At 38.8% G+C, this 24,715-nt stretch overlaps 1 protein-coding gene across 5 annotated transcripts in view; it reads left to right on the forward strand.

Annotated features, from left to right (window-relative positions):
* PICALM (phosphatidylinositol binding clathrin assembly protein) overlaps positions 1–21,727 on the forward strand; it is a 66,269-nt gene extending 44,542 nt beyond the window's left edge. The window contains exons 13-23 of one of the 5 annotated variants that reach the window (XM_066572321.1): positions 250–399; positions 2,211–2,291; positions 4,860–4,967; positions 5,838–5,969; positions 6,059–6,089; positions 6,887–6,986; positions 8,751–8,774; positions 10,778–10,837; positions 13,141–13,245; positions 19,250–19,352; positions 20,278–21,727. In XM_066572321.1, coding sequence (XP_066428418.1) covers positions 250–399; positions 2,211–2,291; positions 4,860–4,967; positions 5,838–5,969; positions 6,059–6,089; positions 6,887–6,986; positions 8,751–8,774; positions 10,778–10,837; positions 13,141–13,245; positions 19,250–19,342 — 884 coding nt within the window. In that variant the 3' untranslated portion in view covers positions 19,343–19,352; positions 20,278–21,727. The remainder of the gene's footprint in view (positions 1–249; positions 400–2,210; positions 2,292–4,859; positions 4,968–5,837; positions 5,970–6,058; positions 6,090–6,886; positions 6,987–8,750; positions 8,775–10,777; positions 10,838–13,140; positions 13,246–19,249; positions 19,353–20,277) is intronic. The other 4 variants (XM_066572323.1, XM_066572322.1, XM_066572324.1 and 1 more) reach the window with 4 other exon arrangements.
* Positions 21,728–24,715: the final 2,988 nt, after the last annotated feature.

The following is a 24,715-nucleotide window of genomic DNA, read 5'->3' on the forward strand; positions in this document are numbered from 1 at the left end:
AGTGATGGTGTTTAAAGAGAAATAACATAGTTAGTTTCAGTCTAAAACACACTCAGGAAGAAACACAGTTTATAAGGTGGTGTTATTAATTTAAAAATTAAAAAAAGAGGAAATTATTAGCTAGTATCTGCAGTCCTTGACAACTTGAAAGTGAGATCAATAGCTGGGTCATCCCAAGCTTAGAGATGTCAGGAGAAAACTAAATCCGTCTCCCTTTTCTTCTTTCTCTTGCTCTCTGGAATTGAACAGATCCTTTTTCTGCTACTGTTGATAGTGTTGATGATGCCATTCCAAACCTAAATCCTTTCCTTACAAAAACTAACGATGCTGCTCATCTGTCTGTGTCTTCTGATGTATCTACTTTCACCAGTAGGACACCCACACATGAAATATTTGTTGGTAAAGTACCATTTTAAACTAATTTCCTATTTCCTAAAAATTTTAACATTATTTTAGTTTCTAAAATATATTTTTGCAGCCTTTCAGAAAATAAAAGCTGGTCATTTGGGGCTGGTTTTATGCTATGTTAGAATTAGATTTAGTAGCTCTATAGTAAAAATGGTGTTAAAATCCTTTCTTGGCTGCCTAGATGGAATTCTAACCTGATGTAAAGAAACAGAGCAGTTGCTTGAGTGCAGTTCTACAGTCTCTTGTACTTGGGAATTTTAAGGTAAAATGCTGCATATGCCTGAGAAGGAAAAGAAAATGCTGTTACTTTCTTCCTCAGGTTGAAATGCTCTTTTTAAACAAAGGAGTCTAATCTGATTTTTTAATAGTTGATGTTTTTGCCCCAGTCATGTAGTCATTTACAAAGCTGTTAAAGTCATGCATATTGATGCATAATCTACTCAGACTATGGGGCAATACCTATGGGGCAATAAAGTAATAACTCACCTGTTAAAAGCTGTTCATATTTTACTGGAGATGGTTCAGCATGGCTGTCTCACTAGAAATCCTTCCAACATTTGTCTTGGTGCAGCTCTAGAGTAATAATTTAATTACTTTTCAATATGAAGATTTAGTTTGTTTTCATAGATGAAAAAATCACTTCATTACATGTCAGTTCTGTTAAAAAAAGCAAGTTTAAAGACAGTTGTACGTCACAAGCTGTATTTATGCTGGTTGAACCTCACTAGAATTGGTCAAAGACAAATACAGACTATTAGAACAAAGAGGGGTTTTTAATACCACTGCTACTTGTTAACAGAGGTAAAACAAAAGGATTATCTCTTTAAAGATATTCATACTACCTATACTTTGTCAACTTAACTAACTAGTTTCCTAGCCTGTTTGTCTTTATTGGAAAGACAAAACGGGAAAGATAAATATATCTTTAAATATATATAAAATACCTTTAGTTGGTACTGCTATGTGATAATCTGTCTTTTCCATGCTTCAATGAAATTGTTATGGTTCATGTAAATATAGAATGATTATTTGAAATACAGCTGGTTTTTTTTTAATAGGATAGTTATTTAGGCAGGTTAGTTTTCTCTAACTTGCTCTGCAGTCACATGAAAAGTTGAAAAGTTGCAGCAATGTGGAGCTGTGAACAAGGACCCTGGTGGGCTTTTGTGGGTGGTGCTTGCTGGTCCTTGCAGTATTTATCACATCACTGCTCTGAAGTCACTGGAAATGGATGGTGTTGATATTATATTCCCTTCCAGTGTCTCTGCTCTCAGGATATATCTAGAACCAGAGGGTGGCCTCCTGACAGATTCATGTGGGACATGTAGATGCAGTTTTAGCTGTAGCATGATCAAGGTGCTACAATAATGTGAATGTGGATTTAAAATAACTCTTTCTGGTTCTTTAGATCATTACAATCCATTTACTCAACTAAATCCCTTTGTGGCAAGCAAATATGAATATACTTCAGGTATAAGAAAAATGCCTTGAAGCTTTTACACTCATTTCCTCCAAGGGTGTAAAACATGGCATTTGATTGGAAAAAAAAAAGATCCTAATATAGCTGTTCCTTGGAAACTGTGCTTTCCCCTTTTGTGTTAGAGATTGTGTAAACTCGTTTCTTACCGTCTGTCTGATGTGTATTGATTTCATTCCATTGGTTCTATGTTATTAGACTATATGTGGATTTATAGACTGATGTGAAATTCAAGTTTTGAATAGCAGTGTATCTTGGTTCTCTTTCTGTAACTCTTCCTCTTCTCCTTTCCTGGCTTTCTCTCTTGTGTGATACTCCTTATCAGATTCTTTTTGTGGTCCTCAAGCTTATCCTAACGCTTCTCATTTCCGCAATGAGCCTTCTTCTGTAGCTGGTCTATTTGGAGGTAGGTAATGGGATACAGCCTTACCACACACACAGAAGTTTGAAGGTGTTGTTTGCCTAGAACTAGTAGGCATGTTGCTGACTACAGAAGTGCCTTGTTGTAGTGGCTCCAACTAGAATTCATGTGCTTGTGCTAGGTGTGTGGTCATGAATGGTATGAATTATTTCAGTTTCTGCCAAACTAAGGCTTATTTAGCCTAAACATGAAATGAGTATCTCCCCATTTCAGGATCTCTCGTAGTTTACTTGTTGCTGCATACCACACAAAAGACATGCATGTTTATAAGTAGCTTCTCATCTTGCTCTACCTCATTGTTTTTAAGATAAAGGGATTGGGATGTTTGTGCTGCTTATGGCAATTTTGTTGATATATTACTCTTAAACAGTGCACTAAACTAGTCTTAAACTTTGCAACAGAACAGAAGAAAGAGGTCTCTGCTGCACTGAAGTACTGGCTAATCATTTGTGCAGCTGTGTCATGTCTGTGTAGTAACCCCATACTGGTGCTGATTCTGGAACGCCATCCTGATAATTGCTAGAGAGAGAGCTGGGCTGTGACAGGTTATAATCTGTCCAAACCAGGTTGAGCAGGGTGTGTAAACATTGCTGCAGTGCAAGGCTTAGGCATACTTTCAGTAAATGGTTTGTGGAAGGCTTAGTTCTTAAAAGCCCCATAAAGTCACATTTTGGTTTAGTATCTTTGCATAAAATTAGTGAGTGTCATTTAGCAGAAGTTAAATGCCACAAATTACTGTGTTTCCTTTGTTCCTTATTAAAAAGCAGGATTATTAGTTTCTGTCAAGTCTTGATGCTCAAAGAAGCTCCATTAAAATACTGACCTTTGCACCTTTCAAAATATCCTTGTTAAACAAACTGCCCTGAGTTGGTGGTTGATATCAAGAGTAGGATTTGATTTTTCTCTGGGGCTGATTCAAAGGAGTCCTGTGTATTGTTTTGTCTTGGAGATGGTCTCAGTTTCATAAAACTTGAAACTTCTAAAATGTGAGAGAAGGAAACTCAGCTTGTTTTGGTTGAGGCTGATTGCTAAAGCAAAATACGAGCTATTATAAGTCAAGTTTTCTATTGGTACAGGCACGGTTTTAAGAGTTGCAGGACATCCCAACAAAGGAATTCCCATCTGAAGTTCAGAGTCTCTGAAATGGCTTGTTACAACTTGATGGTATACATGTCATAAAGATACTCATTTTGTTTGTTGATTTACTCTCTCTTTTCCCACATTACTGCTTCCCATGTTTTGCTGTATGCAGTTTACTTTGATTTATTTTTAATGAAAATTACATTGACTAAATTTTAGTGATGAAGTTAAGAGTCTTATGTTCCTTTAAGACAAAAAGAAACGGATAATCCAAATTTGCTTTTTTTTCTCTGAAGCTTACGTTCAAGAATAACATCCTGTAGTTACTAACTTTTGTAGGCAAAATGTGACTTATTTCAGAAAAACAATAAGATTGAAATGACGTGCTGTCCCAGCAAGCAAAATGAAATCCAAGAATCCAAGAAGTTTTCTTTGTCAGTTATTTTTACCCACTGCAATGTTTTACTGCTGAAGTAGTTGTGATCCTTTCATTTCTCCATGTCATCATACTTTTTGTTAGAAACCAAAAGAGCTAATTTTCAAGGTGGCATTGCTTTTTTTTTTTTTTTTTTTGGTGCTTTTTATATAAAGCAATGATTACTTCTATTATTGCCTGAATACCAAGGTGTTGCACATGCACGGGCTTGTGTGTGATCATATATAACATTAAAAAAATACTACAAACAAATGGTCATTACCTTCTTTATTACTGAATTATTGACTTATGCTGCTGGACATGATATGCAATGCTTCATGCTGCAGTAAATTTTCAGTGTTGAAAAATAATTGCGTATATGTGGAACACTATAGACACATGGAAGACAAAGGAAGTAAGTTTAGACAGCACTAGGAGCTGAAATGTGACTGTATTTCCCCATATCTTGCCATAATTTCTAGAAATTTGACTGAAAAACATGGTCAACTGCAAAATGTGTGTCCACAAGTAACTAAGAGCTATGAAAATTATTTGTATTAGGTGTGTCTAATCAAGGGCATTACTAGTTCAGGCACCTTGGGATGGTTTGGATCTTACTCCAGTTGTATCTGAAAGAATTTGCTGGATTAATATAAACCACGGAGGAATAATCTTCAATCAAATAATCTTGAAACAGATTCCACACTAGCCAGCTTCTTTTCCTGCAGAAGCATGGGGACTTTTTCCTCAGTAATTATATTGTAAATGGTATATTGTATGGTAAAAAAATAAGGAAGGTGTCCAGAGATGAAGTAATTGCAAGAGGACTGTCTTTTATGGCCTGTCTGTTCAGTTTTTTAAACAAAATCTTTCTTTGGACAAGTAACTTTGAATAAAGACCAAACAAACTGCTCAGTGTCAGGGTGTAATCTGGACTTTTGAGGTATTTCTTGTATTTCTGCAGTGCTGAGATATTTATTTGACTTGTCTTGCATAAAGGTGGATTTATGGGAAATGCTGTATAAAAACATACAATTTCTTTCTTTTTTTTCCCACAGGGTTCACTCCATCTCCTGTTGCTCAACCACAGCCATCAGCTGGCCTTAATGTTGACTTTGAGTCTGTGTTTGGAAACAAATCTTCTAATCTTGTCCCAGATTCTGGTGGTAAGACACTTGCTAAAATAAATAACGTATCTCCTTTCCCTTAATTTATTTTAGTCTTGAGGTATAAATCTCTTAATATGTATTTACTTACACTACTGGAACAGAGTTTCAGATGAAGAAAAGAAAGCTGATTTTAAAAGGTCAATAACAGCATTAATCAAATAATTTTTCTTTACAGGTTATTTCTACACTCTGCTGAAATGTTTACACTGATTTCCCTCACTTAAATATTTTATGCATTAAAACTTAACACAGTGAACAGCCTTCATTTTTATATGCTGTGAGCTGAAATTAAGTCTGTATTTGTAGAGTGTGGTTGGAGGAGGTAAAATTTCATCTTCATTTTATATATCTGCAACATGGTTTATGGCACTGCTTTGCCTCCTCTTTTGACATTAATATTGCTTTGGAAAATGATCAGTCAATACAGTTAATTTGGATTGAAGTCATAGTGCTCTTTCTGTTCTTTTGAGTATCTGGAAAGTAGGTATTTTCTGATCTTTTGCATTAGATTCTTGACATCAGATATTTTTTTTCCTAAGCCATTAATTTGCTAAAAGCAAGTAGATGTTTTTGTAAGATTGAAACACTTTCTATGTTTTTTTGTTTTACATTTTGACTGCTTTACAATCCCTATGAATCCATTCCATGTAAAATTGTCCCATAGGTTAAAGCACTGAACTGAAATCTTATTTCCATAGTAAATATCTTTTTTATCAAGAGGCATAATAAGTTTTATCCTTCCTGTATAGGGTAGCATCATCAGGTTAATTTGGATTTTAGCCATTGTCCTGACTTTGCTGTCTAATTCAATGTCGTGACATTTGTGGGAGGCTTGTGATTCAAATCACTTATGTTTCTCATTCCAAGGCTTTGATGAACTAGGTGGTCTCCTAAAACCAACAGTGGCCTCTCAAAACCAGAGTCTTCCAGTTGCCAAAGTACCGCCTAATAAATTAGTGTCAGATGATCTGGATTCATCTTTAGCCAATCTTGTAGGCAGTAAGTATGGAACCACTAACATGTAAATACTTAGTGATTTCTTTTAAACAAACAGAATTTCAGTAGTCTCTTTTTCTCCCTTGTGACAGATTTGGGCATTGGAAATGGAACTACTAAAAAGTGAGTATGTTTAACAGAAGTTGAGCATTTGGATTTTCATTATAGTAAATTTTCATGGATGTGCATGTTGAAACCTGTGCGTACCAACACATAATGTTAGCCTTCAGAGCACACGTGGGATTGTACAAGGTGTAATGAATTGTTGAGAGCTATTGGAATGTGACTGTAGACTAAGTGGCAGTGACAATGCTAGCAGCAGGCAAGGTGTCCTGTCTGATTCCTTTCAGACTTCAGGTATATTAAAAAAAGTAGTCGATCAAAATGTTTCTTTGTAGTTGTTGCTGGTAGTCATAGCACTCCTTAAATACTTGGTATAACCTCAGGGTGAGCAGAGCGGTTTTCAAGATGATGAAACTGCAACCTCGGTCTTGAGGCTGACCTTTAGACCAGTGAATTCTGAAGAAGGGTGTGTGTATTTGAGGGTAGTGAACATTGACTCTAGCAGGAAAGCCATGAAATTGAATTGGCAAATTTCAAGTTTATTGGGACCATCTGTGCCAACTCTGAAATCATGCAGAAAACTAATATGCTGTCTTGAAATCTTACTCAAATGTCTTGCTCTGAGTCAGATACTAACTTTCCTATTCTGAGCAAGTTTATTGAGATGCTGAGGGGCCTCATGCTGAACATCTTTTCTTTTCCGAGCTAAAACATGTTGTCACGAAATTTTTTATCAACCCCTTTTCTAAATGAGCTTCATTAATAAAGAAGCCTCATTCCCAAGTGGAAATGGTGTTTACCTGTTTTTTAAGGAAGTCCAATGTTTTCTAACAATTTTTAAAAAAATTTATTTGAAGTGATGTAAACTGGACTCAGCCAGGTGAAAAGAAACTAACAGGTGGTTCCAACTGGCAACCCAAGATTGCACCTACAACTGCGTGGAACGCTCCAACGTTGGTAAGCAAATGCTCATTTTAAAATAGTGAGTTCCCTGCAATTTAGGTCTGCAGGGTGATTTATAATGGATGAATTTGAAACTGGTCTATAGTTGCAGTAAAAGGGTAATAGAAAATTGAAGAAGTGGTCAGCTGGAGCTGTGTGCTACTGGGATTTGTTTTTCCTGGCTGTGTGATTCTAGTAAACAGTTTGTGATATGATGTGCAGGTTTAGCACCAACTTCAGTAGGGTTTGAGCAGCCTCTCTCTTGGGAGGTAGGGCTTTCTGGGTTTCACTCAATGGACTTTTCAAGTGCCTATTGAGACAGGACAAGGCGCAGTGGCTGTGAACTGACAGAGGTCAGGTTTAGATTAGATACGAGGAAGAAATTCTTTACTGTGAAGGTGTTGAGGCACTGGCAGAGGTTTCCCAGAGAAGCTGTGAAAGCCCCAGTCCCTGGAAGTGTTCAAGGCCAGGCTGGCTGGGGCTTTGAGCAGCCTGGTTTAGTGGAAGGTGTCCGGGTCCATAGCAGAGGGGTTCAAACTAGGTCACCATCAAAGTACTTTCCAACGCAAAGCATTCTATGAGTTTATGACATAAAACTTGGAATCCCAAGGAGTGAGGAGGCATTTGGCAGTCTAGAAAAGTTAAGTGTGAAAGTGTCCTTTGGGTGCACTTACAGATGCACTTACATCATTACATTGTAACTTGGCCTGCTCTGGGGGTGGGAACTGGCCCCATGATACTTGCAGAGGTGTCTGTGGCTACAGCTTTATTAATGTACATAACTACTGCTTTCCTGGCCTGGTGTGTGCACTTGCTTTTAATCCATGTCAGTTTTGATGAGCAAGTTCATGTCTATTTTAACAGGTAGTATTGGCAAGGATTTTGGGGTATCACTGTAGGGGGAGGGCTTTTAATTACATGTTAAGGCTTTACAGAAGTAGTTTTCACAACATTCACAGAACATTTTTGCATGTGAATCGTACTCACCCTTTCACCAATGACCTGGAGAGCTGTACATGGACAGAGCAGGTAACAAACAGCCCCATCAGATTTATTGCATCTGATTCTGACTGGGGGAGGTTGAATCTACAGTGCAGTAATGCAGCATTGTGGATTTGGAAAGACAGAACTTGTCTCCCTGGATCTGCTGTCTCTTCCCTACCAGGCATCCCCTATCAACTCACTACATTTATTTAGGGGAGAAATATGTTTGTGGATCTTACTGGAGGATGTGTAGATATTGAAGAAATTGTAACTACTTACCTGCGTTAATGACTGGTGGTTTGAGTTTACCTGTGTGCTTGAATCTGTTTAATAACTCATGTCTTATATCTACATCTTGTGATGATAAGTCATTACAATTAACAGCTTTTATTACTGAAAGATACTGTTGAGACACTTCTTGTGAAACTGTTCTATAAACATAAAAAACTTGAAAAAGAAATAATGTGAGGGGAAAAAAAAAGCTTTATTTTCCTCTGCTGGTCCATTTATTGTGGAGTTGCTGCAGCTTGCTAAATAAATATGCTTTTGAAAGTCTTTGATGAAAAAGGCATATACCAAATAAATGGACTATGCAAACCAATGCCAAACCTAATACCAAAGACAGTATCACAGGTGTGTTGTCTCAGTGAATGACTTGAATTACAAGAATGTGTTGGAGTAAACATTTAATGTATTTGTGAACTAAAATGCTATCTGTGTATATTCTGTTGTGTAAGTATTTGCTTCTAATCCAGTGTTATTGCATTATGTAATTGTTCTCCCTGGGAAATACAGAATGGCATGCATTTTCCACAATACGTAAGTGAAACAACCCACAGCCTTTTTGCAATCGACTGGCATGCTGATATTAACCACTGCTGTTGCAGAATCTCATAACCTCCTTGCTATTTACACATTTCTCATTTGAAAATCTTTGGTGTGCCAAAAATTGAGCTTTTCCTAGCATACACAAACTTCATAGGTGGTGTGCAGGCTCTTGAATCGAATGATGGCATGGGAAATACCAAGATTATTTTTCCTTGCTTTAAACTGTACCATCTGCTGCCAGAGAGCTGGGGTGTGTGTCTGTGCTGCCTTTAATGCATTTGGTGGATTCTGAATGAAGATAAAAATATTGTGTTTGAATAACTGCATGAAACCTCACAGGCTTCTGTTATACATGGCACTTGATCCACATTTATGGTAGATTTTGATTTTTAATTTTTTTTTAAGTGGGGAGAGACCAATATGTCATGAATACTCATCTGAAGAAAGAAAATTAATGCAGATAGTTTACAGAGGGCAAGAATTAACCTGTGCTTGCTGTCTGAAGAAGGCAGGCTTTCATTTCAAAGGACTTTTTTCTTTATGTCAACAGTAATATTGGTCTTTCCCTGTACTTTGTTTTAATTCCAGGGTAACTGTAACTAAAGGGTGGTAGGTCCATATTTTAGCACTCAACAGTAAATTTATTCAGCATGTTTGTGTAGGTGTGTGTACACAAGCAAAACAAAAAAAAAACCAAAAACCTGTAATTTTCAGGATAGCTTTGCCTGCTGTGTGAAATATATTGCAAATATGCTGTCCAGATGATTTTCTATCTGTTCTCATGACAATTGAAATTCCAGTTGCACTGGCTCTACTATATTAAAAAAAGCAGCTGATACCTTAGAACTGAATTCAGAAGCAGCTTTCCTGATGCCCTATTCCTGATGAAACAATTTATCTGCTTTAATTAATCCAGTATCATTAATGGTTTATGATTTGCCTCTTTTCTGTAGCAGTAATGTCTGTGTACCAAGAGATGCTTATGGTGTTTGTCTTGAATAGAAATCCCCACAGCAAAAATATGAAAATTTTTATTCTAAGAGGGTAGACTAACAGGAGCTGGAGTGGATAGACAGCAACTTATCTAAATACCTGTAAGCACCAGTTTAGTCTGAAAAAAAATCCAACTTTTTTGTCCTTAAAATAGTTAATACTAATTTAGAAAGCAGATAGTAAACTGTAGAATAAAGAATATGGCTAAGAGATTAACTATCTTTATTTAAATTTCTAAGAGTTATCAGCTGGTTTTCTACCTAAATATTGCCAAGCTGTTTACAAAACAAAAGTTCACCCCAGTTTTGACAGCAGTGGTGCTGTACCTTCATAAAACTACAGTAAGCACATCAGGGTAATAAATGTATCTGCCAAGTACTAAGAGGACTTTTAGCAAGTTCAAATGCAGTGAATGGAGTGAGTGAGGGAGAGGGAATGCAAACTGGCTATTCCTGTGAGAGTCTAATTTATATCAAAGCCTGCTTGGAGAATCCTCATAAGGGACTGGCTAAAGAGAATTCCCTCTAAGTGTCAGCAGAAGCAATGGTAATTTGGTCTTTTGGTTTTTCAGATTCTCTCTTAAGACTTCTTGTGTACCATTACTGTTGATACTGAAATATAAGTATATCCTACATAGGATTAAAAATGTGCTTCTGTTTCATAAATATTTTCTCTCAAACTTCTCTGAGTCTTGTACTGTGTTCTCTAAACAGGATGTTGAGAGAGCGGTACTTGCAGTTTAGTTCAACAGCCAGAATCCTAACATGATAAAAGCAAATACATTATTAGAGATTTGCCAAGATGGCCCATAAACTTTAGTTTAGGTATTGTACTCCATCTGAAATAATTAGGATGCACTTTTAACACCAGACTGCAAATCCTACTTATTCTTTGCTATGTTCATAATAAGCTGAGTGCTGCAGGTGATCCTTAGAAAGCAGTGTGTTAGAGTATGCAGCTGATCCCTTCTCCTCTCAGTTCACCACTGTTTCTCACACCAGGCGCCCCCTGTAATGGCCTATCCTGCCACAACGCCAACAGGAATGATGGGCTATGTGATGGTGAGTGGAATTCCTACAGCTCCAACCAGGCACATGCTGTATGTTGTTTGATTGCTTATAGTTTGGTAGTTCTTGTTTTCCTGAACTACTCTACTGAAGACTGAATTTCAACTCCCATTCATTTATTCCTCACCAAGTTATTAACTTCTGGTTTTGTGAACCACTTACATGCTGTTTGTCTGAACTTCAGTCTACCCTTCCTTACTTCACTTGTTTTATTCATAAACTTCTTAAAATGGAACTAGAACATGTTTAAGGTCCCTTCCAACTCAAACCAGTCTGTGATTCTATGAAAATTACACAGTGTCTGTTCTTGGTGGTCCTTATTGGCATGGAAATAAGTTTAGCATAGAAGTAAGTTTATTGCATCAATATAAGAATCTGCTTTCAGAACAGAAATGTTTTCTTGGTGAAGTGAAGCCTTCCTTAAATACCTTCTGCTGAGGTTTGGGAGCAAAAATCTGTGATGATTAATGCTACAGAAGTGCAAGTTTGTGACACTGCAATATGGTGTGGTTTCAGTTGAGAGTTGGATCTCTTGGTGACACACCAGCGCCTCAAGGCTTTTGACATCAACCTGACCTTCCTGCTTTTTACTTTGCAAATTTTTGTTCTTACCTTAAATTTTAAAATATTTCTGAAGTTATATGCCTTAGCTCTTTTTAGTATGATTTTGATTCAGCACAGATTTCCTGGGTGAAAAAAGGCAAGAAAACTTCCTTCAAGCAGTTATTCTATTAAATGCTCACAGATTAAAGGAAACAAAAAATTTAAAACTTTCATCATATAACCAAATTAGTTTAATGATTTATAACTTATATACACTCAGTAAGTGAACTGCAGAAGTGTCCAACTGTATTTTTGAGGGCCTCTTGGGAGAGTATCATATATCATCATATTCCCTATTACCTATCCATGAACTCCCATGTTCTTGGTCAAAGCTGTTATGCTTAAACTAACATCAGTATGGATTCAAACTTGATCTACACAACTTTGCTCCTATGGTACCAGCAGCATTTTCATGGTTATTTTGAGTCAGCAGCAGGGGAAGGCAACATGTACGAGAAGTAATCTTGCTTGTTATGTTACGTTGTTGTGTTATGTTTAATTGTGGGGTTTAAATGCCAATGTGAAATAGAAACTGGAGTTAAGGAGACAGAACTCTATTACCCTGAGTTGCTGCTGCTTGTTCAAACATATCCAGTATCCGAGCAGGTGGGTGAGGTGGGCCATTACAGAATGACCAGTGGGCTCCATAGCACATCCTGAAATTGCCCTGGCTCATTCAGACTGTACTCAGGACATTTACCATCAGGAATCTCTGAAATGTTGACTCAATATACAGCCCTTGCTGTTAAACATTTTAGTTTTTCATAAAAGCAATAGTGAGGACCAGAGTTCTGAGGATGGTCCTGTCTAAGTGCAGGCTTTTCCCTTATGTTCCCATTTGTTGCGAGCTTGCTGGGACAGGCAGGTTGTTTAGTGCTGTAGCACTGTGCCTGGGCATTCCCTGGCTGCTGTTTCCTCCATCTTGGGCCAGCAGTTGTTCAGTTGTTCCTATATTTTTTATAGGGCATTTTCATTAGGGTCAGTTTATTGAATGGGTTCACCCTGTGATTGCCCAAACAGCTGGTAGGCATGATAGGAAGAGTACCACCACCACCAGGATTAGTCAGGGAAAAGCTGCTTGGTGTGGGGATTGCTTCAGTAGGACTGCTGCTGGCTGTCAACCCAAGCCTGAGGGGAATGCCAAAAGCAGTGCCAGAGATGGGCATCTGTGTTAAATATAACCTGACTTGTAAGACCATTAATATCCATTAAACTTCTAATTTGGCTCAGCTGGAGTGTTGGTTACACTTTGACTCTGATTGCATAATTACTTGACATTAATTGCATGTACAGCTCTCAGTTTTCAGTTTTGTCCAGAGCTCTGTCAGCACTGCACTGCTGTCTCCAAAACTGTGCTTGTGCTGTCAGAGGCAGTCAGGGAGGTGCTGTCAGACCTCACATTGGGGAGCAGAAGGAGCAGCACAAACACTTGTCTAACAAGTGTTTTAGTGCTTCAGATCTTTGCAGCAAGAGATTGAATAGGCTCAGTTGTTACTGAGAAAAATTGCTTGGAAAGGTTCTAATGTTCCTTTCCAGTAACCTTTATTTGCAGAATATTGTAGAAGGATCTCACATGGTTGCATATCTCAAATATGACCAAGACTTTTCACCCATTTGCCATTTTCCTTTATCTCCTTAGAGACTTGAAATGTATTAATGCTGTGTGTGATTTGATGCTGTCTGGTTTTTTTCAGCCATCACAGATGGGAGGCATACCAGTAATGACCCAGCCAACTTTGATATACAGTCAGCCAGTCATGAGACCACCAAACCCCTTTGGCCCTGTACCAGGAGCACAGGTGTGTATATTCAAATTGTTGGTGCTGGGAATGAATTACACAGTTTCTTTAGAAATATATTAAATATGTTAATTTTATACATAGATTTAATTAATATCTCTTATTTGTCTTGGGCAAATTACTGCACAAGTTCATGGAAAGTTCATGGAAGGCTTGCTTCCTATCCGCTTGTATCCATGTTGACAGCAGCAAGTTTGTGTTACTGAACCAAAGAGGATAGGTATTTTTCAGGCATTGTTTTTCTGGGAATGTGACAATGACAAAGAATAGCAAAAGCTGATGTCTGTGCCCTTTGCTGAAGATGAGCTTTTTCCCCAAAGTCATATTCCGTGCTGCTTTACTCTGAGTGTGTTTATGTGAGATTGGCTATTACAGCTTTTTCCTGAGTATATGTGTCACTGTTCTTTTCCCTGTTACATTTGAAAGTATTAGATTATAAAGTACCCAAGGTGCAAGGTGTGTGCTTGTATTACAGCATTTTGTAGGGGCCAGACAGAGTGTGTGTAGCCTTTTATGCCCATGACTGGATTAGGTGGGTTTGAAAGAATTGTGGCATCAAACTTGGTGAAAACTCAACCCACCACCCCATTGTTGGTCCTGACCACCTCAGTGGGAGGCACATGGCACGTCCATCTGGTTTTAACCATGGTAGTCTCCAGTGGGCTTTGTGTTCCTCCATGGTTTTGCAGGAAACGGCATTTGCAGCACAGTGAAGATGCGCAATAGCAATACTGATCTACCTGGCCTTTCCCTATTAAGTGCTACCTTAGGTGGAGTGTTCCTTAAATCCCCTGGTTACCTGTTTCTCAGGATGTGTTGTGTCCAGATTGATTACCTAACCTGCTGGAATGAGTGTGCCAAAGGGCCACTCTGAACTAACTGGACTTAAATGCATACCTGTTATTGATTTGTTTTACTGTTTTACAAATATCTGTCACTGGGAAATTTCTGTCTGAACTCACTTGTATAACCCAATAGGCATCTTAAGAGAGGGTTTTTTTTATGGTAAGAAAAACATTTTAAAAAGTAGGAGGAAGAGGGGATGGATAACCCTGACCACCTTCATACTATTTTTGGAAAATTCTGATATCTTTAAGACTTTGTATTTGTGAACTGCAGTTAGAGGCAGAGCCAAGTTTAACTGGCAGACCGAAGCTCCAGGATTGAGTGTAGTTTTACTCACCTATCACATGTCTCTTTTTCAAAGTTCACTCTGCACATCAGACCTTCTATTAGAAAAATGAAATATATTGTGCCTGTATTTTGATCTTAATATAAAGAGCTCTGTTTCTATAGGTGAATGTTTAAAAGCATTCATGTATGACTTCACATAGGTATAGGTTGGTGTAACTGCAGTGTTTGGGACTAGACTGTGGAGGGAAGAGAATTCAGCAGCAAGCTGGAACTAAAAAGAGCCTCAAGCATTTTCCAATGCCTCAGTCTGCTCCTTTTATGAGAAGGGTTCTGCTGTGTGCTCCCAGTGGGCTGTATGCCCATTGTCTTCTTCAAAATACAGCCTTATGAATAGGGTTTTTTTTTCTAAATATCTCTTTTAAATGCCTTATCTGGAAGAGATGCTGTTAGATTGCTTTAGCTAGAAATAAATCTTTAGCAGTTCTCAACTGGCTTTGTCTTAGACTTCTGAGACCGGCTTTGCACCTTCACTGTCACATAAGTGATTTGGTATTTTTCACATGGATTTTATACCATTTCAGGAGGACAAATAGTGTTTATGACAGTTTTTAAATATTGACCAAGTAAAAGGATCCTCAAGGATAGGAGTTTTCTCTACATTAAAAGAAAATTGAAATGATCCTTAAAAAAAAAAACAAACCTGCCTACCCACCTGATTCAGTTATGAACAGGTAGATGGGTCTGAATAGCTCAGTGACCCTTTCTGCTTCATTTGACATTGCAGGGTGTGGCCTAGGTTGAATCCCAGCTGGCTGTCAGAACAGGAGAAAGAGGAATTAGTCACAAGTGAGGTGTGTGGAGCTATATTTATTCTCTTACCTGACAATGTTTGGCTCCTGTGAGAATTAATTTAATTGAATACACACCCTTTGAGTCAGCATTTGCTGTGACCAAGAAGGTTTTCCCTGAGACACACAGTCTTTGTTGCTGGAAGGTGTCAAGTTTTCAGAAGCCTGATGTCAGTTAAGCATATTAAATGAAACAAGGGCTGCATGTGAGAGCTTCCCCATACACAGCAGAGTTTATTAATGTATAGCCACGGAGGGGAATTGCACTTTTATCACACTGAATTTACTGTGTGCTGAGTCTTGAGGCTCGTCTGAGAGCATATTTTGCACTTTAAGTTTAGTTAATGCTTTCATTGTGCCAGAAATAGAAAAAGGAAAGTAAAAGAAACAGAAACATGTGTTCTTGGGGTCAGTAAACAAATCTTAAAGAATAAATAGTGGTTATCTGAAAGGCACACAGCTGAAACTGCCCACATGGATCACTGTAAACACCATTATTCTAATACTGGTTTTGTCCATGGCGTCATCACTTGCCAAAACGAAACTGTTTTTCATATTTAATTTGAAGCACCAGATTATATCACCTCTGGTCTTCTGATAGATCTTGGCTGTTGTCTACAATAAAGAAAGCTAAAGGTATTTAAAAGCATGATGACAGATGAAGTTGTTGCCAAAAATTTTATTGCCAAGTTGTAGTGAGTTGAAAACACACTGGGAAAATAGGCATGTTAATGTTATGCAGTTTCCATATAAATGAAACTGTGGTTCATAACTTGATATTCTCAGGGATTAGTCTTAATAAATTTTTTCTATCCCTAGACAAACCTCTTTTTCTTCTCTTCCAAGTGTTCTCTTTATATGCTCGCAACTTTTTTCCTAATTGTTGCAGTCAAAAGCAAAGGTAGTTTGGTTTTTAAAGACAAAATAATTTGAAATAATTGAGAATGAAACTAGAACAGTAGCTTCTTTGGAAATCTGAGCACAGAAGGCATTTATAGTTTTGAAAGGTGTGTAATTTTTCTTTGAAAATATTTATCTTGCAGTATTTCCCACCTGAGAAAGAAAATAAGTTTTCATCATGATAAAATAGTGGGCATTACCCACTGCAACTTCTTACATTGTGCTACCCAGAGCAGTGAGAATGGTTGGAGTTGTTTGATGACATTGTAGCTGGTGAGGGGGGAAGGGTGTGTGTGTGTCTGAGGAGGGGGCAGGCTCAATCAGTGCTTCAAGCAGAGGGATGGCAGATGTGATACAGTACAGCAAATGCCAAATGTCCCAGACAAGCCAGATTTGACTGATGTACAGGGGCTGGAGTGTCTGCCCATCACAAGGCCTGAGTATCCCAGTGGCTGTTAAACCAACAACAGTGTTGTGTGTTGGCCACACATTTTATGTTGTACCATAAAATGGTACAATTAGGACAAATCGGTGTGCCTTCACATGTCACATGTTCTGGTGTGATGTCCCCCAGAGGGACATAACCTTAGGAGGGGGAAGCAGATGGGTAGTGCAAAATTTAAGATTTAAATAAGAATAAAGAAATCACTCCACCCACTGCCAACATCTATGTAAATTGTAACACAGCCAATTGTACATGGCAAGTAGCAGGAGTGATCACCTGGGTGATGGAGAATAGGTAAGTGTGTGAATGAGTAAGTTGGTTTGGTGGATCTGTTTTGTGGTTGGTTTTTGGCTGGGTGTAGGGGAGGGGGGTTTGAGGGGTGTTTGAAACTGTAAGAACAGGGTAGAAAGTTCAGGACAGACTTATGCCAGAAAGTAGACCTTAAAGATGCTTGCTTTGGCACATTACCCCTAAAATATATGGTAAAACAGCGTGACAGACTCGTTTCATGGGTAACCAGAATGTAGCTAATGGTGGCAGTCAGCCCAATGCTCGCTTATGGATGGGTTCTTAGGTGTGACTCCAGGGAGGTTTGTCTTTGTTGGAGGCCGCTGGTGCTGGAGGTGAGACCAAGCTGTCTGAGCAGTGTGGTGCAGTGCATTTCACATCACACCAGCTCTGGGCAGCAGGGGCACTACATCCACAGCTCCAGTTAGGTCAGCTCCAGAGAAACTGATGGCCAGCAGTGTTGTTTTAAATGCTTCTCCTTAGAACCTGTTAGGAGTGGTCCTTGCTTTCAGATCTATTTATAAACTGGAGTAATCTGGAGAGGTGCAATGTAGGAAACTGTCTAACTATACTTCCCATGCATTTTTTTTAGGTCTCCTTTTTAATAATTAGAGGAATTTTGTTAAAATGCATATTTACTGCAAGTCCTGGCTGAATTTAATTATGGCATCTAGGTAATAGCATTATCAGGTTTTTTCCTCAGATTTTAACTTGAACAGGCTTCCTGAAATTTCCCCTGTGTTTGGTTATGTGCTGATGTTGCACAACTGGCCCAAACCTACCAGTCTTCCACACTGCTTTCAAACTGGGATGTTACTTTGGACTTGATATGGGCTGGAGATTTGCCAGCTCAGTTTGATAGAAATCTCTGTGACTTCAAGGCATTTGACCATGAAGAGGAAGAATGTTTCCTGAAATCAAGTGGCAGCAGGCATTCCTTGCTGAAGTTAGGACTCTGTTGGACCATATCACTAGTCTGTCTATGGCTTCCCAAAGGAAAGAACCAAGTTTAAGAGGGGAAATTCTGACATCCTGAAATTGCTTCTCAAGCATTTCCCATTCTGTCTCATGACTTTTGCATAATTTATTTATGGTGAATAAATAAATTTTTTTATTGGATCTGAATGCCCCATTGGGAGTGGGGTTTCAGGAGGAGATGAAGATTCCAATGCAGATTAAGTATGTACTGATCCTGAAGGAAGTCCTCCTTCTCATATGGTTTCCAAAATAGACGTTCATGTGAAAAATTTAAATGTGCAATGGCAATATTTACACTTTGAGCACTTGTGCAAGCAATTCCCATAAGCAGATTTCCTGTCATGTGTAGGTTGGCAGGTGCCTGGCATTTCCAAAGGAAAAGGTCTTCATGCAATGTTTTTTGTCATGGGCATGGAGTGCAAGTGACTCAGTTCTGAACAAACTGTTCCAGTGAGGAACCCAAATTGGAGGATGCTGACTTTCATTTATAAGTGCAGAAACATGCATGTTCTACCCAGGGGGAAGGCAAATAGGATTTAATAAAACACCATTTTCTTTTTTGTTAGGAAAAATGCCAACACAGAAGGAAAAATAAATCGACAAATAGTAGATACTCCTGCAAGTACAGTCTGCAGATTATTGGTCTTTCCCAGCAGCAGCAGTTGGAATGCCAATATTACCCACCTTTAAGTTATGTGCTTTATATGACTGAGTTTGTGGTGTGCTGCTTTAGGTACGTGACTGTAGGATGCAATTTTTATGAGTGTACAGACTATCAGTCACAGTCTTCACTTCTCACCTAAAACGGCCACAGTAGCAGTTGAAACTCTCATCTTTTTTTCTTTTTTTTTTCTTTTTTCTCCTATTCACAGAATATATCTCTTGTTCTCCTTCTAGGTCCCAAATTGAGAATTAACTATTCTCTGCTATCCAGCCTCTTTTTATATGCATCCTATTTTGACAAGAAAAGATGCTGAGAGCTATTCCTTCTGGAGAAACCATCTGGAAAGTTGCCATGCTCTGGCCAGACCCCAGCATCATCTCTCCCTGCCAGGCTGTAGTTTTCCCAGTAAAGCAGGGAGAGGACTAACTTGTTTCACAGAAGTCAGGCTGAATGTTTTGTATCTTCCTTTGAAGAAAACTGCTGTGAAAGTGTGTATCTGCTCGTTTGGCATATGCCACTGGTGTTTCCTTTCTGGAGGGTCATGTCCAGCTTGTTTCTACATTACACCAACCATTGAAGAGGCTTTGTTTTCCATATGACCAAACAGCTTATTTTAATAGTTGACTTCTGCCAAGTGTGCCTCTTAACCTCCCCTTGTCCTTTCATTACACGTTTAGCTTTCATATTCTGTCATTCTGAGACCTTGTTTTCTTTTTCTTTCCCTTTCTCTGTCGTCTTTCTTACTAGCTGTCTGCAGCATCCAGCCCTTCCAGTCAGAGTCCTCACAGAGCCTCAGGAAAGGATCCCTTTGCAGAGCTCTCTCTCCAGGATTTCTTGTAGAACAACTTAGGTATTGTCCATTATTCTGGGGAGATGCTGGTGTTTGTGATATGAAACAAAAAAGTTCTAATTCAAGTTTTATTAACATGGCTAGAACTGTTTCTGAAGGAAATAAAACCAAATCTTGTTGAGTTGGAAGCACTGTGGAAGTGACTTGGAAACTCTTTGTGTTTAACTTCAGCAGTTTACAGGCTGATTGAGTGGTTTTGCCTCAGTCCATTGGAAATAGAACCAGCTCATGTGGTACTTGCTGCAGTTAGGGAGAAGGAACTGGTGCTACCTGGTATTTATCATCTCATCAGGAAAATGTTCAGAGTTCCCCGTTAGCAGCAGAGCCCCGAGTGCTGCTGGCAGGGTGCTCGTGCGCTTCCCCGTGGCTTGGCCAGAGTTCCCTTCATGCAGGAGGAGGTGCTTGTTTCACATGTGCCAGGGATCCATTTTGGTACAGAGGTGCAGTGGAGGAGTTGTTGGTTTTGACCAGTCAGGGGCAGGTGGGAATTAAATAGTAAAATGAGTGAAAACATGAAAAAGAAATTTGAGAATTTGTAGTATAAAGAGAGAGTAGGCTTATTGCACACAGCAGCTGCTTTTCTTTGTGCACTTCTCTGGTTCAACATGAAAAATGACCCTGAGTTCTCTTCATAGTGGTGTTGGTCTGTGTTATGCTGCCGCTGTTGACAATATTGGATGGATAACTAGGTGGGTTTTATTTTTAATGCAGAGATATTCCAAAGGCTGGTGTCGTTGGAAGAACATCCTGATGTCTTTTGGTTGTTTCCTGGCCCTGATTTTTTAAAAATATTTTATTTCTGTTCAAAACTTCAGATCATGGGGTAGCTTGGGCATCAGAAGAATGGAAATTTTTGAAGAAAAAAGGTTTAGAGTGAAGTCCTACTTCTGTTTCATGTTAACCCCAGGGTTTTTCATCTTTCCAGATTCAGTTTATGTAACTGTGTTAGATGGAAGAGAAAGGAACGTTTCCAAAAAGATGTGCTCAGCAGTAAACTCCCACTTCCAGGAAAAAAATGAACTTCAGTCCCTCAAACTCTCCTCTTCCATTAAGTGATGCAGTGAAATATGAAGACCAATGAAGGAAGCTGGGACACCTCCATAAGAAGACATCAGTACACAACACAAAGCCAAGAATTGCCATGAATTAAGACCAGGACTTATTTGTGTCCTGGTGACTAACACGTCAATACTCTCAGCTTCTAATAATATCCTTAATTGGTAACGTACGCAGAGAAGCCTTTATTCTGGAAATTGATATTGGTGTTTGGAAATGCTGTCTGGATTGGAGATGTGTCCTTTACCGTAACTCAAAACAAGACTCTGGGCAGGGGAGGGTCGAATCCTAACTCTTAATTCTGCAGTTACCTTTTCAATCCTCACAAATGTAGGCACAGCAGTAATGGAAATTAACTTTTTTTAAAAATTATATATTCAGTTTGCAGTAGACATTCCTTATGTATTATTGTTTGTATTTATTTATGATTATCAATTTAACATTAATATTGTATCAAAAAAAAACTCCTTATGAAAATGAGTATGGATGTATACAGTATGTCTGATTTTTATCCACAAAGAATGAATCTGATTCAGAATGCTTTTCAGCTGACATACAGAGCACTAAATATTTTAAAGGTCTGAATCTAATGAATTCTCAGTATATATGGGAATTAGGGAAGAGCTGTAAAACGCATTAATCCTTATAGTCAATTCTGTGCCTAGGATTTTGCAAGGGAACAGTTAACTGACTAGAAGAAGCACTACATTTTTAATTCAGCATTAGTGCATTGGGAAGGAACTTTATTGCTTTGTGCTTGGCATGTCATTATTTTTACATTTGACATTATAAGGCCTTTCCAAGATGAATGTGAGGAATTGCTTTCATTTTTAAGACTTTCCTTCTTTTCTGTAAAAAAAAAATAAATTGAGGTGTTGTGTGTTGGGGGGGAAAGCCTTTTCATTGGGCTCATTCATGATCATGTACCTTTTAAAAGTGAAAAAGGGGAAGTAGCTTCCTTACATATGTCTAGTGGGTATTTAGTTCACGAGGAATTCAAGTAGCGCTGTTGATCGGTGCTTTGTGTAAATACACCATAACTTTTGGGTGGAGTGGGGCCTTCAGAAGGATAGTCAATGATACGAAAGCAATTCTGTACATGAATTAAGCATACTTGCTGCATTGTCTCTGCAGATTCTATTTTTGTTTAAAATATTAAAATGTATGTTAGCAAAAATGGGTGGATTTTCAAATAAAATGCAGCTTCCACAGAACTTTTGTTACGGTATGAAAGTCTGAGGTGCTTCTTTTCTTTTTGCTGCTTAAAATGTGCACTGATAATTGCGTTGTTTACTTAATAAAATACCAAATGTATTTCATACGTGCATATTGTATTGCAGGAAGTGCAGCACTCTGAACCTGTGGCTGATGTGATCCCTGCAGCCTCTTCCCTGGGCTGGTGTCATGGACAGCCTCAGTGGACACCTCAGCGACAAGGTGTCTCCTCCTTCTTGACCTAACGTGATATTTCACCACCTTCTAGTTTTTCAAACTATTCATGGCAATAAACTTGTACTGTTCATAAGTGACCAAGAAGCATAACTATGTCCCCAAAAATTGTTATTATCTTCCCTAATCTTACAGCAGAAGGTAGTGCTGGAAAAGCTATGAACAGTTTGCTGAGACCACCTTCTCTAATTAGACACAGGAAGAGTTAATAGAAGTGGAACTTTCCTCCTCACAACGACCTGAGGCTTGTCCTGGAGGCCAAGGTATCATAAACTGAGCAGTACAGGTCAGTAGATTTAAAATTTCTTTCTCAAAGCATGAATTTAAAAAACCCTGAACCTATTACAGAGTATGTAATACACACACCCAGATCTGGAGAGTTTCATACATATTTACTAAAATTTTGCCTTCCTACCGCTGGGGCTTTCAGTGTGGGTCAGTTTGCTTGTGGTCAGAATATAAAAAAGGTGAATTGTTTTAGTTGGGGGCCAGCTGGAAAAAAGGTGCACATCTGTGACCTGTTACCTACCTCAGTAAATACCAAGGTACAGATTGTTCAGACCTTGTGTGAAGGAAGAAGGTAGATCTTCATCCTCCTCCAGAGCCTGATGAGCTGGGTTATGATAAAACAGACACTAATTTTCTTCTTAGGTCTCCGTTGCTCTCTGCAGAGTCTTAACTTGAGGCTTTTGGCTGAGGATAGATGTGTTCCTAGATCTCTTTGATCCCTTAGACTCTTTGTGTGGCTGTGGCCTTGAGGCTGCAAATCATGAAAGTACCAAAGAATTGTGAACACCCAAACCCATGTCTTCTGCAGGGATGCTGAACTCCTGTTACCCTTTACCACTCGCTCATTGTTGCTCTGTGTTCCTTGAAACAGCTGCTGTGCATGCTGTGCAAGCCTTCTTGCTGAAGGCTTTGCTAAAAACCCTTGCTCTTTGGTTTACTCTTCAGAGACAAACTGGCTTGAGAATTTTCCTGAGTAGTAGGTTCTCATTTGCTTTGTTCCCAGTAAGTGTTTGCTTTCAGTATCACTGAAATAGCACACTCAGCTTAATTTAAAAAGCACAGCACACAGATGTATTTTGTTTTCTAATTACTGGCACTTTTCAATAATAGGGGGTAGTGAAAACCTGGTTCTCTTCAGAATTGAGTTGAAAGGCTGTTTAATCTACAGGAGCGAACTGTGTAGAGAAGCTGCCTGCCCTTCAGAGCAGAGTACGATGGAGTGCTTTGTTGGTGGGATGTGGTTCCTCTTGAAAATTTGTGTAGGGAACTGCTGTGTCAGAATAACCACATATTTTTTTGTTTGTTTTTAGATCAGGGAATTATATAATGAAAACAACTGGATTTACCTCTTGAGACAATTACTTTTGCCAGAACAAGAACTTGAACAGCTCCTGAGTTCTCCAACATCACAAATGTTGAGTGTTCATATGAAGACAGATCTAAATTCCTTTGCTGCTTCTCTTCTTTGTTTCAAAGTCACAAACTAAACTGAGATGGTACCTCAGGACATGTTTAAAGTCTGTCTTTGCATGACTTTTTGACATCAGATGTTCCATTCAGCCAACTGCCAGAATAAGTCACAGACGTTCCCAGCTGCCAAACAGCCCTTCAGCAAGAAAAAGGGACAGGGTGAAACCCTGCATCTTTCATTAGACAAAAAGTGCCCATTTGCAGAGCCTGACACAAACTTTGTAGCAACATAAATGAATTGTAACTTAAAGGCCATGACATAATTGAGATAAAGATTGTGGCAGAGAAATGAGAATTAAGTGCTAAAAACTCTGGGAAGGATAGTAAATGCTGATGGGAGCAGAAGATTGACAAGATAATGTGAGGGGCAGTGAAAAAATGTGCTGAATACAGACAAAAGAGCAGTGCTAATGGCAGCATATGTAAACCGAACAAGAGCTTGCTCCTTGGCCTGTTGTCAATCTCTTGACTTGACCTTTGGAGCTCTCACACAACAGTGGAGAGAGCAGAAACAGGCTTGACATCTTCCACTGAGTTTGCCCAACAAGAAAAATCTGTGAGCTGCTACTGTTTGCCAAGTTCAATCTGGAGAGCAAAGGGACTTAGCTGATTGTTCAGCTGCATCCTGGCTGGATCAGGAGAATGAGTGGGGAGAAGAAAACCCTGGGCAGGTTCCCTGAAGGTGTAACATTGCTGCCACCTACTCAGCACCTCTTTGTACCAGAAGGTTGAGTAATACAGTGAGATGGCCTTCCCAAGATAACAGATCAGTCTAGGAGCGAGTAAAACACATTTAATTATTTTCGTCCTTCTCTGATGATGAAATTTCCTGAAGCAAAGATCAAAAAGCCCTTGGAACAAAGAGCCAACTTGCTTAAATTTCTATGTGAGGTGATAATGGGTAAAGAGAATATGTTGGATGCAAGCATAGTGCTTTGGATATCCGGCAGCTGCAGTACACAAGGAGCACAGGGGTCTTGGGTTTATTTTCATAGGATGGATCTCTGCTTTGTTCTTGGCAGTAACTGCTGAACTTCCCTCTGCCAGCTACAGCAATTGCCCAAGTACTGGAGTTTTTTAGAAATGCAGTATTTGATACAATTTTAGCTTCTTGTTTTACTTTAATCACTACGTGAGCAAAGATGCAGCACCAAGTTAAATCCTAGTTTTCAGCATAGCTCACTGTTCAGCTGTCAACATATGGGAACAGTTGTTGGCATCTTGTTGCCATGTCATGTCCTAAAACAATATGGTGTTTGTGGGAGACTGCAGAACATGAGCCCTGAAATGTAGTATTGCAAAAAACATCCTTACTTTCAAAATCCAAGGAAAAGCCTTTTTTTTTGGAGGAACATCCAGCTGCAAAACATCAGTGGCTA

This window comes from Molothrus aeneus, chromosome 2 (assembly GCF_037042795.1).
Source record: "Molothrus aeneus isolate 106 chromosome 2, BPBGC_Maene_1.0, whole genome shotgun sequence".
Taxonomy (NCBI): Eukaryota; Metazoa; Chordata; class Aves; order Passeriformes; family Icteridae; genus Molothrus; species Molothrus aeneus.